Genomic DNA, 11,354 nt, shown 5'->3' with positions numbered 1-11,354 from the left:
TAAAATAGGCCTTGCTCCAGGGATACACAGATAGCTGCAGCAGGAGGCTCTGGCTGGCTTTTGGCTCTAACCAGCACTAGGAAACTCTAACTTAGGCTGAGCTCTCCATCCACCCACCCATCCATCCAGGTTCTTATTCTGGGGTGAAGTTCAACCTTGCTCTGGGCCCAGGCCTGCAGTCACGGGAACTTTGGGTTTGCCCAGATCCCAGGCACAAGCTGTGACTGCGCCTTAGGGTTTGCTGGGCAGGTCTAGCAGCAACCCCAATGCTGGGAAGAGCTAGGTAAGAGGGTGTGGGGTGTGGGGTGGGCGGGGAAGGAGTGAGATAATCTCTGCTGTAGCCCATTGGCTGGGGAGTCAGGGTCGGGGAGGTTTTCCTCCAAAATGTCCTGCAAAGATACCCAGGTAGCCCGATCCCCCCGGCGAGGCTGCACTGACCTATTTCTAGCGGGCTCCTCAGTGTGATGTTAGCTGGGAACGTGCTCACAACTGGGCCTGGTCGTGGGAGGGGACTGGGGAGACAGAAGTGATATCAAATCCAGGGCTGAGCTAGAGGTGCAAGAAAGCAGGATCTGTCCCCTCTGTCTTTTATTACACTGTAAGTATAGGAAAGGTGGGGCTCCCTCTGCAATACAGCGTGTGGCTGGGCCACCCACGCCATGCAGCCCCATAAAGGCTCTGCCCAGCTGGTGGGTCCCTGGGGCTGCTTGGGGGAAGGCGGGGAGGGGAAGGCTTCAGCCCCGCTCCTTGCTCGGAGCAGGAATCCGCAGCGATCTGGCTGCCTGTCGGTTGATCCTGGTCGCTCCCCCAGGGACCATACACGTGTCTCGTGGTGTGTGTCCCCCACGCTCCCCTAAGACACTGCCTGGATCCCCCTCCGCTCCCGGGCGCCCCCCGCTACAGCCGGCAGGGGGGTGGCTGCACGAAACTCCTCCCCCAGCTCCCCAGGGAGGAGCCCCCTCCTCTGCCAGGCACTGTCCGGAGCTGGCGGGGCGGGGCCTGGAGTCCCACCCCCAGGGAGGAGGCTGCAGCGAGCCCCCACCCCCCCCATGCGGTGCCACTTGCCCGGATACCTGCACGGTGCTTGGGGCAGGGGGGCGCCAGCCAGTGGCCCCTGGTGCATTTGGCACGGGCGGGGGGGCGTTACCTGCAGATTCCTTCCCCCAGCTGAGCAAGCAGGGGAGGGACCCGCCTTGTCTCCCCCAGCAGCCGGTGACCCCCCCAGCCCTGCAGCGGAGCTCCCCGGGGCTGCTCGGCCGGGATTGTCACACCTGGGCGCGCTGAGCTCCCGGCCGGAGGGCGCCTCCTGCGCTCACTCATCCCCGGCCCGGCGACCTTGAGACAGGTACCGACCGCTGCTGCAGGCGAGCGCCCCGGGCGGGGAGGCGATGCCCAGGTGTGTGCCCGGGGTGCACCTGGGAGGGGGGCGGTGACGGGTGGCGGTTTGGATAAAGGACACGGGGGTCTTGCAGGGAGGTCCCCTCGCAGGGTGGCTCGTGCCTCCCTTGGGCTGATTTTTGCACGAAGGCTGGTGGGGTGGGGGAGTTGTGTCTGTGATCAGCAAACAAAGAGCAGCAGCTGGGCATTCCGCGATCCGTCCCCCCACCCCCTTTTTGGGAAAGCTTCTCCTTTTGTTCGGTGAGCAGAGCCCCCCCCCCCAGCTCCAGGGTCTGTAATGCCGCCCTGTCGTTTCTTTCCCAGAGAAGGGGGGGGGTGAATTATTGATCACTTATTACCAAACTCTCCTTCCCCTTTGCGCCCCCCACTTAGCTGCTCCTTCCCCTAAAACAACCGCACAACAGCCCTGTGTGGGGAGGAGGGGCAGGTGGGTTGGCGAAATGGGGGGGGGGGGGTGACAGCAGCAGAGAGAGAGATTCTTTCCGAGGCTGCTGATCCTGCCTGGCTGCAGCGCATAGCAAAGTCTGCAGCAATGATTCCAGCTAAGCACAGTCCTGGGAGGGTGGGCAGTGGGTTCTGTGGCCAGAGGGGCTGGAAGTAGGGGCGCTGCTGCATCCCCAGGCTTGAAGTGGTTTCCATCATATGCAGGGTTTACAGTTTGGTTCAATGGCTCTCAGCCCCCCCCCCACGCCCCATGGTTCCAGCACCCCCGTCTGTGGGTGCTTGGCAAACTAAGAGGACTGGGGAGCCTTTGTAAGTCAATCCTCAATACCAAGCTGTTTCTGCCGAGGTGCAGAGGGGTGCATGCCCCTCTCTTTGTCTCTGGGCATTTGAGGTGGCAGGAGCCCAAATCTGGCTTAAAGTATTAGCCTGTTGGACAACAGGGAGGCGGCCCTGGGAGAGGTGGAATGGGGGAGGGAGGAGTTGGTTCCTTGGCTTTCTGCTGAGTCCTGGCTCGCTGGCTGGTCAGTGTAAGTTCTCTTGCCCCAGGAAGAGCCCAGAAGATAGGGCCTGGGTCGTGATTCCAGTGTGGGTTGGTTGCCTGCAGGTTCTCCCCTCCCCTTGCAAGTTCTTTTCTCCAGCGTGACAGAAGAAACCCACCGAGGTGCAGTGTGGCCCGAGCTGTTTTTAATAACCCTGGGCCAGGTCTCTAGTGTCACTCACTCACTGATGGAGAGGAAAGCGGGACTCATCTGACTGCAGACTTCCCCAGCCTAGCTGCCTAGGGGGGCCGCAGCCTCATGGTTTGATTGACAGGCATCTTGCTCTCACCCTCTCCCACGCTCCTTGGCCAGCTTTCATGCTGCATAGACCATTGGTGCATCAGGACTGGTAAGCCCATATTTGATGCTCCACGTGAAGGCAAATGATGTGCGTAACCCGTTGTCCCAGGCGGTATATTCATAAGTGGAGTTCTTGACCTCCCTCAAGCAATCGGCTTAAGCCCTGTGCCAGGAGTGTCCATCACCTTTATCCTAGTGGGAATAGTCACACGCGTCTTCATAAAACTGCCTATCGGAAAGGCTTGGGTTTGGGGAGCCATGGAGAGATGGTAACAGAGAACCTGTGAACAGACAGGGGGGCAGCAGGCTTAGAGCTGGGGAGAGCGTTAAACCATAGGCATAGCTCAGTGGTTTGAGTGTTGGCCTACTAAACCCAGGGTTGTGAGTTCAATCCTTGAGGAGGCCACTTAGGGATCTGGGGCAAAAATTGGTCCTGCTAGTGAAGGCAGGGGGCTGGACTCAATGACCTTTCAAAGTCCCTTCCAGTTCTAGGAGATTGGTATTGGTATATCTCCAATTATTACCATAGGATAGAGTGATGGCTCACAGGGAGAAATGACCAGAAGCTCCTTAAAACAGACTATACTAAAGGAGGGAGACAAATATTTGGAGGAAATGTAGCAAGCCTGTTCCCAATGGTTTAATCAAAAGAGCAACCTAGAGGAGTCTCCTTTCTAAAACCTCTCTTTCCTGGTCATGGGCCATTGCCCATTCTGTGCCCACATGGCTAGGCCGGCCCGTGAGGCAGGGAGAGGAGTCATAGGGACATATTCAGACTTGGTGCCAGCCCGTGAAACTCTGCTGAAGTCAATCATGCTTTCATCCGCTTATGAACTGGGCCCCGCAGCCTCTTCTTGGCTGGGAAACGAGGTGGTGTCAGGACACATGTTGAGTCACGTGATTGTAAATGTGTGAAGGAGGACGTGTTGCCCTGGTTCACCAGGGCCCACTGACTCTGTCAAGCAGGACAGTCCTTTGGCCTGTGCTGAGTGCTAAGCTGTGTGTGACCTCCTGAGGGCTATCCCATGTTATTTCCAGTGTAGACCAAATGCCCGAATGCAGCGAATTCTCTGCCGTGCAGGTGATGGAAATGGGTGGATGTGATTTCAAATAAATAAATAAAAAAGCCTAGAAGACATTGCAGCTGAAGGCATCTTCCACCTGCAGGAAGTTCATTTCCTTGAGCCGGGCTAATGAAAGAGATCGTATCCACTTGAAAATGCAGGGAGAGGGGAGGGATTTGGCTGGGGACATGGCTTGGTAGCTCTCCGTTAATGTTTGATGATGATTGTCAAGTATGTTGCAATGTATGTCCTGGCAGTTTTTCAGCACTCCTTTAGGATGCAAGCATGTCAGTGTCACGAAGCAGCAAGCTCTGTTATTGTTTTATTGTCCTGGGGAGATTACTTTCCAGCTGGAGAGGGAGGAATCTGACTTTCCAAGGCATCCTTCTTCCTTCCTTCTATTATTTCTTTCTTTTCCCCAAGATCATTTCTTTTTTCTTTTTTTTTTTTTTACAGTCTTTGGAGATGATCCAGAGAAGGTGAGTTTTCAGTATTTACATTCCATTCCTCAAGCCCCAGCATGTGGGATGGGCTGCCCTCCTCCAAGCAGATGTTATTTTCCACTCCAGCCAGTAAAGGCTGCAGAACAATACCGTGTTTGTTGCCTTGCATCCTGATTGCCTTATGTATTTGAAAAGAGTGTAACTGAGACTCTGGGCCCCCATATGCCCACTGTGACACAAGTTCATGGGAACAACAAGGACAGACCTTGGATCCTTGTGCTCAGAGACACAGACCCCTGTTACATGAGCTGCAGGAGAATCTTAACTGGCTGTTAACACTATTGAGTCTATGACATGCAACTGAATAGTTAGAAGGCAGTGGTGTACACTCTGCCAATTATATTTAGCAATTGTCTCATTTTATTTTTAAAGTGCTCTTGTGGCTGCATAAACCATTAAACAGTCAGGGACTGAAAGGCTGATGTTTTAAGGAGTAGCTTAAGCCAAAAAAAAAAAAATGGACCCTGCATAAGAGAGACCAAAGACGCGGGTAGGGATCAGAACTCCAGTGCGGCAGAACCCGTATCAGTTTGAAGGTCAGATATCATACTGGGGCTAGAAACCAGCGATGAACTCAAGGCACGGAGTTTAGATCTTGGCTGTCCCAAATTTGGATGGTGTTTGAATAGGGCCCATTAGAGAGAGGTGCTCAAGCCAATGGATCCAGCAGTCAGTGAGGAGAGGGTTCTGGATCCAGCAGTCAGTGGGGAGAGGGTTCTGGATCCAGCAGTCAGTGAGGAGAGGGTTCTGGATCCAGCACTCACTGGGGAGAGGGTTCTGGATCCAGCAGTCAGTGGGGAGAGGGTTCTGGATCCAGCACTCACTGGGGAGAGGGTTCTGGATCCAGCACTCAGTGTTCCGATTATTTTTCCAGCTAAGGTGGGTTTTACAGACAATAAGGAGTGAGGTAAATGACAAACCATGGAGGGTGAAATGTTTTACCAGTAGGGTCAGAGCCTTAGTGCAGTGGGGGGTTATTTTAGTAGAGTCTGGGGAGAATACACTTGATCGGCACCTGCACCATTGTGTTTTGTACAAAGCTCTGACAATTCCTCCTGGTCAATTACAGGCAACACTGTTCCACCCTTTACCCAGAGCCTGGAACTGAGGTTCTCTAAAATGCCCACCAGAGAGGGAGCATGCTGCTAGATAAAAGCCTTCTAACCTTGTTATCTGATGTTCTGCCGGCGGAGTGGGGGGATAGAAACCTCATAGCCTTGAATCTTCTCTTCCTTCCAGCTTACTGACTACCTCTGTGAGACCTTGGGCAAATCAGTGACCCTCCCTTTGCCTAAGTTTCTCCATCTGAAATCCTTCAGGGACATTGTGTAGATTAAAGAGTGGATGTCAGTACAGCTCCTGGAAGATGGTGCGCGCGTGTGCGGGTGGAAGAAATGTTAGAACTGTGCTACATTTTTATTCATGCGATCCATGTAGGTGTTAGCTCTCTGAAGAGACCCTCACATTCAGATGGTGGAAATAATCCTGATCAGAATAGAGGTTGAAGTTTTCGGTCCTGGGTACCGAAAGCAAAGCTTTTTAACTCATCATTAGGCTCCTAAATAGAAACATTCGCTATTTGGATTCTAGTAGCACCTAAGGGCCCTGCTGTGCAGGGTGCTGTACAACACAGTAAGAGACAGTTCCTGCTCCAGAGAGCTTGATATCTGAATAGGCCACGCAGTGTGGGAGAGGGGAAGTGCACTGGGTGGCAGAGGTGCCAAGCCCCTGCAGCTCCTGTTGACTTCAGTGGAATTTTGGGGGGCTCAGCAAATCTGACTGAATGGGGCTAGGTGAATTTAGGGAGCTAATTTTCGACACCCTAGGTTTGAAAACTTCAGTCAAATCTCACAAACCCACCATGGCAAAGGGGGTTGGAATTGGCCCTTGATCTCGGCATGGGGAAGTCGGGAGTCTGCCTGAGTTGAGCCTCAGCTCTGCACCCCCCTGATTTCTCCCCTTCCCCCCAAGTGTCAGCTCTCTGGCACATTTGTCTCTTTTACCAAGCGTCAGTTCATTCCTCAGACAGCAAATCCCTCTCTGTATAGCTCGATATAAATCCACCCTCATTAGGATTCCAGAGCAGCCCTCTCCTGGCAGCCGTCTGCCCCTGAAATGCTCTTGCCTGGACAAACAAGCTCGCTTGACCCCTACCTGTCCCTGGTTAGATGGGAATTAATTCACTTGGCCTGTGGGGAGCTCTGGCAGGCAGAGGGGAAGCGAAGGCTTTAATCATAGGGTGACCGGATGTCCCAATTTTATAGGGACAGTCCCGATATTTGGGGCTTTTTCTTATAGAGATGTCTATTACTCCCAACTCCCTGTCCTGATTTTTCACCCTTGCTATCCAGTCACCCTACTTTAATTACCTTGGCGAGGGTGGCAGCCAGCGTCCCAGAGACCTGCTCTCGTTAGAGGGTTATCCAGGGTGAGAGCTGCTGTCAGATGAGTTGAATGCAGCAGTTGGACAGAGGCTGGAGCCAAGGTGCAGGGGGTTGGTGGATTTAATTAGCCAAACTCTGTGTTTGTTTTATGCTCCAGCACTGGGGGCACCGGCTGCACTGTGTGACCTATGCGTGTTGGAGTCGCTGCAGCAGCTCGAGGTGGGGAGAGAGCCTGGGGGGGGGGGGGTTTGCAGGCAGGTACCTGCTGCAGGTGGCTCTGGTGCCGGACTGCACAAATCCACCATCATTAGTCTTGTTCGCCTTCTCTTGTATGCAGGTCCTTTCCCTGCACCCGTGTCCCCTTGCACCATATCCTTCCTCCTTGTCTGTGCTTCCCAGTTTGCTGTGGCGGGGGGAGGACTTTCATAGGCACAGCTGGGAGTTAGGCACCAAATTCCCATTGGTTTCCCATGGGAGTTGGGTTCTGTTATGAGGGGAGGGCGATTGTCTGTTAAGGGAGATGAGCTTAGCCCCTTGTGGCTAATTATCTGCCTCCCTGGTGATGGGTCAGGGGCTGGGGATCAGGTGAGAGCCTGCAGATCATCTGGAAAGGGGCCAGGCGGCAGGACCTGGTTTGTCTGTCTAATAACTTATATGGGATTGTTTTAGTTTGGAGAAATAAACTCCCCCCTGAAGGCAGGGACTGAGATTCTGCCGCTGGTGGGAGCTTTCTTCCCTGTCCTTGCCGATGAGAGCGCCCCACCAGCTGGCGGACTCTGAACTGCCCTTTGGGCCTTCTGAAAACATCTCCCCTCGAGAGCCCGTGAGCTGCGTGGGGTGGGCTCAGTCCCACTCCTACCAAGCTTTGGGTGCTGTCACCTCCACCAGGAGAGGGCTGTTGCAGGGGCACTTCTAGGGCTTAAATTCAGGGCCCCGAAAGGTCATCAGGTTTGAAACACTAAGACTCATCAGTTTGTGTGCCGGTGGGGCGGACGGAGCGTTTCACATGTTCAGAGCAGATAAACTCAGGAGTTAACTGTCTCTTTAAACCAAGCTCCACTCCGTTCGGCTTGGTGCTAGGCATCATGGTGCCATCTCTCAGCATCTGGTGTTTGCCCAAGTGGCTTTGGCTGGTATTTGAGATATTGTGGCCTAGTGGTTAGAGCAGGGACTGGGTGGCAGGACTCTTGAGTTCTAATCCCGGCTTCAACAGTGACTTGCTGCATGACCTTGGGCAACTCACTTAATCTGCCCGGAAAAGGGTGGGGCGGTATCATGATACCTTGCTCCCCTAACGATTAGATGGGATAAAACCCGGGGCTCCCCTCTCATTCTAGGGTCCCCTCATCAAGGCTTTGCTCCTCCCAGGCTCAAGGGATCTCAGAACATGCTTAACGAAGCAAGGGTGTGAACCAGCATGGCCGTTGCTTAACCCACTTCCGCCTTGAGCACCAAAAGTTAGAGTTGGCTATTGATTCATATTAATGGCATGGGCCACCACACCTCCCGTCCCCCAGGGAAATCTGGTTTGTTACCTGATACCTCAGTGAGGGTGGCAGGATAGAGTCTATCCCTTCATCGCCTTTCATTTAAACAGGGCAAATAACATGGTGACGGAGGGCTTGGTGGGTTTCATCCTGTCCATCCCATTCTTAAGGTGGTCTTGTCTTATCTGAAATGTTAGGAGACAGACATAAGAACCTGTCAGGTTCCATCAGCCTAGGTATGGTTTCCAGGGCTCTGTCCACTCCTGGACGTTTCTACCACTTCCCCTCCAGAGATGGTTCCATGTTACGAACTCTTCCCAATATAACTCAGAAGCGGCTTCTGTATTTCCTCACACGTATAGAATTGAACAGAAATAAACATTCATGGTTTTTTGGGTCGGTTATTTTTTTTGTTTACTTTTTTCTCCCCCTAAATCCTGACATTTCACTGAAACATCAAAATCCTGCCCCGCGATCTAGAACTGGTCAAATTTACAGATTGAATCCAAAATTTGTTTGGGTAGAATATTGAAATTTTGACCCCCAAAGCCCTTGGTTGAAAGTTGGATTGTTTTGACCAGCTCTACCCCATTCTCTTATGAAGCTGCAGCAGCCACTTTGTCTGCTCTTGTCCCTTCCTGTTGTCTTTTGCTTTTCATCACTGTCGTTGGATTTGGTGCCTTCAGCGTAGCAGTCTTGTAAGGAACGCCCTGCGGCAGTTGGCAGTGTCGGTAGCAATAGTCTCCGGTGAAGCTAAGCTCCTGGGTGAATGGCTTTGTACAGGTTGGACCTCCTAGCGTTGGTTTCTCCTTTCTTTACTCTTCTGTGTTACTTTTTAGGTGTTGAGAAGCCAAATGAGATGCCCCCAGTGATGCCGGCAGCACTCCCTTCCCTGAGCGACCTCCCCTTGATCGCACCTTGAGATGCCCTCCCTGAGCCCCCGTGGCCAACAGAACAACGCTGGACCATGAAGTCCCCCAATGCTGTGATCTGCAGGGAGAAGCCGGCTCTGAGCGTTTACCCTTATGGCTTGGGACAGGATGGCTGGGAAGAGGCCAGGGATGAAGACATGAACTCGGCCCAGATCAACTGCACCATAAGCCACCTGGAGCAAGCTGGTAAGGGAGAATGGATGTTGGTCCAAGAAGCTGAAACCTATTACTGTAGACACTAGACATGGACAAAGCTGTTAGATCCTCTAGCCTCACCCCTCTCCAGCCCAAGGCTGTTCGCTAGAGACTATTCTCCAGGGCTCTGTCCAGGCCAGGTCTTAGATATCCCTAGAAACAGCTTCCCTTGGTTCTGGTCATTTGGTTTCCAGCCAATCAGTTCTAAAGCCAAAAGCAGCTAGTAATTTGTGGGTGTCCGGCTTGAGATGCCTTAAATGTGTCTGATTTCCAGAGGACAAGTGCTCAGCGCTTCTCTAGGGCTTCTAATGCAACCTCAGTCATGCTCTGAGACCTGCACACACACAACTTGTCAGTAGTCTCAGCAGACAGATCACTGACTGGCTGGGTCATGGAGACCTGAATTCCCTTCTCCTCCTTAGAAGCTTTCCTCTGGGTCAGAAAACACAGGCTGGGCAGCATGGCCTCACCCTGGGTTAAACAGGAGCCATCAGCCTCCGGGGATGTCAGTCTGGCAACTCATTGCTCTCATTAAATCCCGACGCGTCAGCTCACACCGGCGGGGATAGACCCCTAGAGCCACCTTTGCTGCTGGAGAAATCTGCACCAGGGGATGGGGAAATGGGCCTCTGTTATTTGAATCTTGTGATGGCCCCGGCCCTAGGGGTCAAGGCCCCACTGCACTCAGAGCCCTGAAGAGCTCTCTGACTATAGACAACAGGTGGAGAAAGCAAACAGCTGGGGGGAACGTGAGGAAGCAATGAGGTGATACTGGTCAGCATGAAAACATCAGTCACAGCACACCAGCTGCCTACCCATTGGCCTTCTGCCTCTGTCCCTTCTATTCCCTTGTCCCCCAGCTCCTCTGGAAATCTCTTGCATGGGACAGCCAGCATGCTCCTGCCACCTTGGCTCTTCCCCTCTCTGGGTCCCCCAGGGCCAGCTTTGTTGGGTGAAGCGCTAGGGCTGACTTGCATGTGACGGTGCTTTCTCTCTTGGGCAGGTTGGTACTGGGGTCCCCTCACAGCAGCAGAGGCCAGACGCGTTCTCTGCCCTGCCCTGGAAGGCTCCTTCTTGATGCGTGACAGTTCCAGCCCAGACAACCTCCTCACCCTGTCAGTCAAAACCTCTGTCGGGCCCACCCACATCCGGATCTGCTACAGCGCCGGCCGCTTCGGCTTCGACTCGTCCGTCCTGGCCAAGCCCAAGCTCCAGAGCTTCAAGGACGCCATGGCCTTGGTCCAGTTCTACTCCCTGGCCTCGCTGAAGCAAGCCGAGCGGCTGGAGCCGTCGGAGCAGGAGACCACGTTCGTGTCCAAGGATCCGGCCATCCACCTGAAACTGATCAAGCCCCTGTATGTCTCTGTGCCGGCTTTGCAGCACCTGTGCAGGCTCACTATCAACAGGAGCACCCGGCAGGTCTCAGCCCTGCCTTTGCCTGTGAGGCTCAAGGACTACCTGCTGAAGTACCCATATGTGCTCTGAGAGACCCCCCCACACCTTGCTCACCTTTTCATCCTACCCTGGCAAAACATGGTGCTCTCCCGCAACCCACTCCGCTCCGGCACCAGCGCTGATGGACTCCGAAGGGTCCCTGGCGTTGCTCAGCTGGAGTGCTGCAGTGCGTGGCCTCGGGGTCAGGTACAAGTGTGAGGGGCTGAGCGAAAGGCAGGGGTCTCCGGAGCTCAGATCGAAGCAGGCCGGGGGCAGAAAGCGTGTTTTGGGTTTTTTTCAGGCTCTGTTGTCCCTAGCTAGGGACGCTAATAAAAATTCATTGTACTATTTTTGTTCTCCCATGGCTACATCTTTGCACTGACTTCGGCTTGCTTCACTGCTTGCTTCACTTGGGCAGGGCTTCCATTCTGGCTGTTAAGGGGAGAGGGTGGGTTGGTTTGAGTAGGATTTGTTGGGGTTTCTTTAATATAACCAAGTCCTGATACACATCTGGGGCTGTGATTTTTTTTTTCCAGAAGCGAGTGATGATTTTTTAGGGCCCAACTTGAGACACCGTAAAGGGGCCTGATAGAGGGTGGGTGCTTGGCACTGCCTGGAAATCAGGCCTCTTTTAAGGCGTCTCCAGCTGTGCACACAGAATCACTGGTCACCAG

At 53.6% G+C, this 11,354-nt stretch overlaps 1 protein-coding gene across 8 annotated transcripts; it reads left to right on the top strand.

Annotated features, from left to right (window-relative positions):
* The first annotated feature begins 450 nt into the window (after nucleotides 1-450).
* On the top strand, nucleotides 451-11,030 carry LOC120404578 (suppressor of cytokine signaling 2-like). 8 transcript variants are annotated; one of them, XM_039537358.1, is made up of 4 exons: nucleotides 467-598; nucleotides 4,202-4,224; nucleotides 8,959-9,237; nucleotides 10,250-11,030. In XM_039537358.1, exons 3-4 carry the CDS (start codon nucleotides 9,087-9,089, stop codon nucleotides 10,729-10,731), a joined length of 633 nt encoding a protein of 210 aa, XP_039393292.1. In that variant the 5' UTR covers nucleotides 467-598; nucleotides 4,202-4,224; nucleotides 8,959-9,086; the 3' UTR covers nucleotides 10,732-11,030. The 8 variants fall into 8 exon arrangements, with proteins under 8 accessions (XP_039393297.1, XP_039393292.1, XP_039393294.1 ...); XM_039537360.1 differs by lacking the exon at nucleotides 467-598 and adding an exon at nucleotides 992-1,345; XM_039537356.1 differs by lacking the exon at nucleotides 467-598 and adding an exon at nucleotides 992-1,396.
* The last annotated feature ends 324 nt before the right edge of the window (nucleotides 11,031-11,354 follow it).

Source organism: Mauremys reevesii, linkage group 4, assembly GCF_016161935.1.
Source record: "Mauremys reevesii isolate NIE-2019 linkage group 4, ASM1616193v1, whole genome shotgun sequence".
Lineage (NCBI taxonomy): Eukaryota > Metazoa > Chordata > Testudines > Geoemydidae > Mauremys > Mauremys reevesii.
The sequence above is the reverse complement of the archived record's forward strand: the minus strand, read 5'-3'. Positions and strand labels throughout refer to the sequence as shown.

What these genes read in the sequence shown, in the direction of transcription:
- LOC120404578 (XM_039537363.1), top strand. Translation starts at nt 9,087, where the DNA reads ATGAAGTCCCCCAATGCTGTGATCTGCAGGGAGAAGCCGGCTCTGAGC. An exon ending in AAGCCACCTGGAGCAAGCTG is followed by an intron (nt 9,238 to 10,249) that starts GTAAGGGAGAAT and finishes TCTCTTGGGCAG; the next exon opens with GTTGGTACTGGGGTCCCCTC.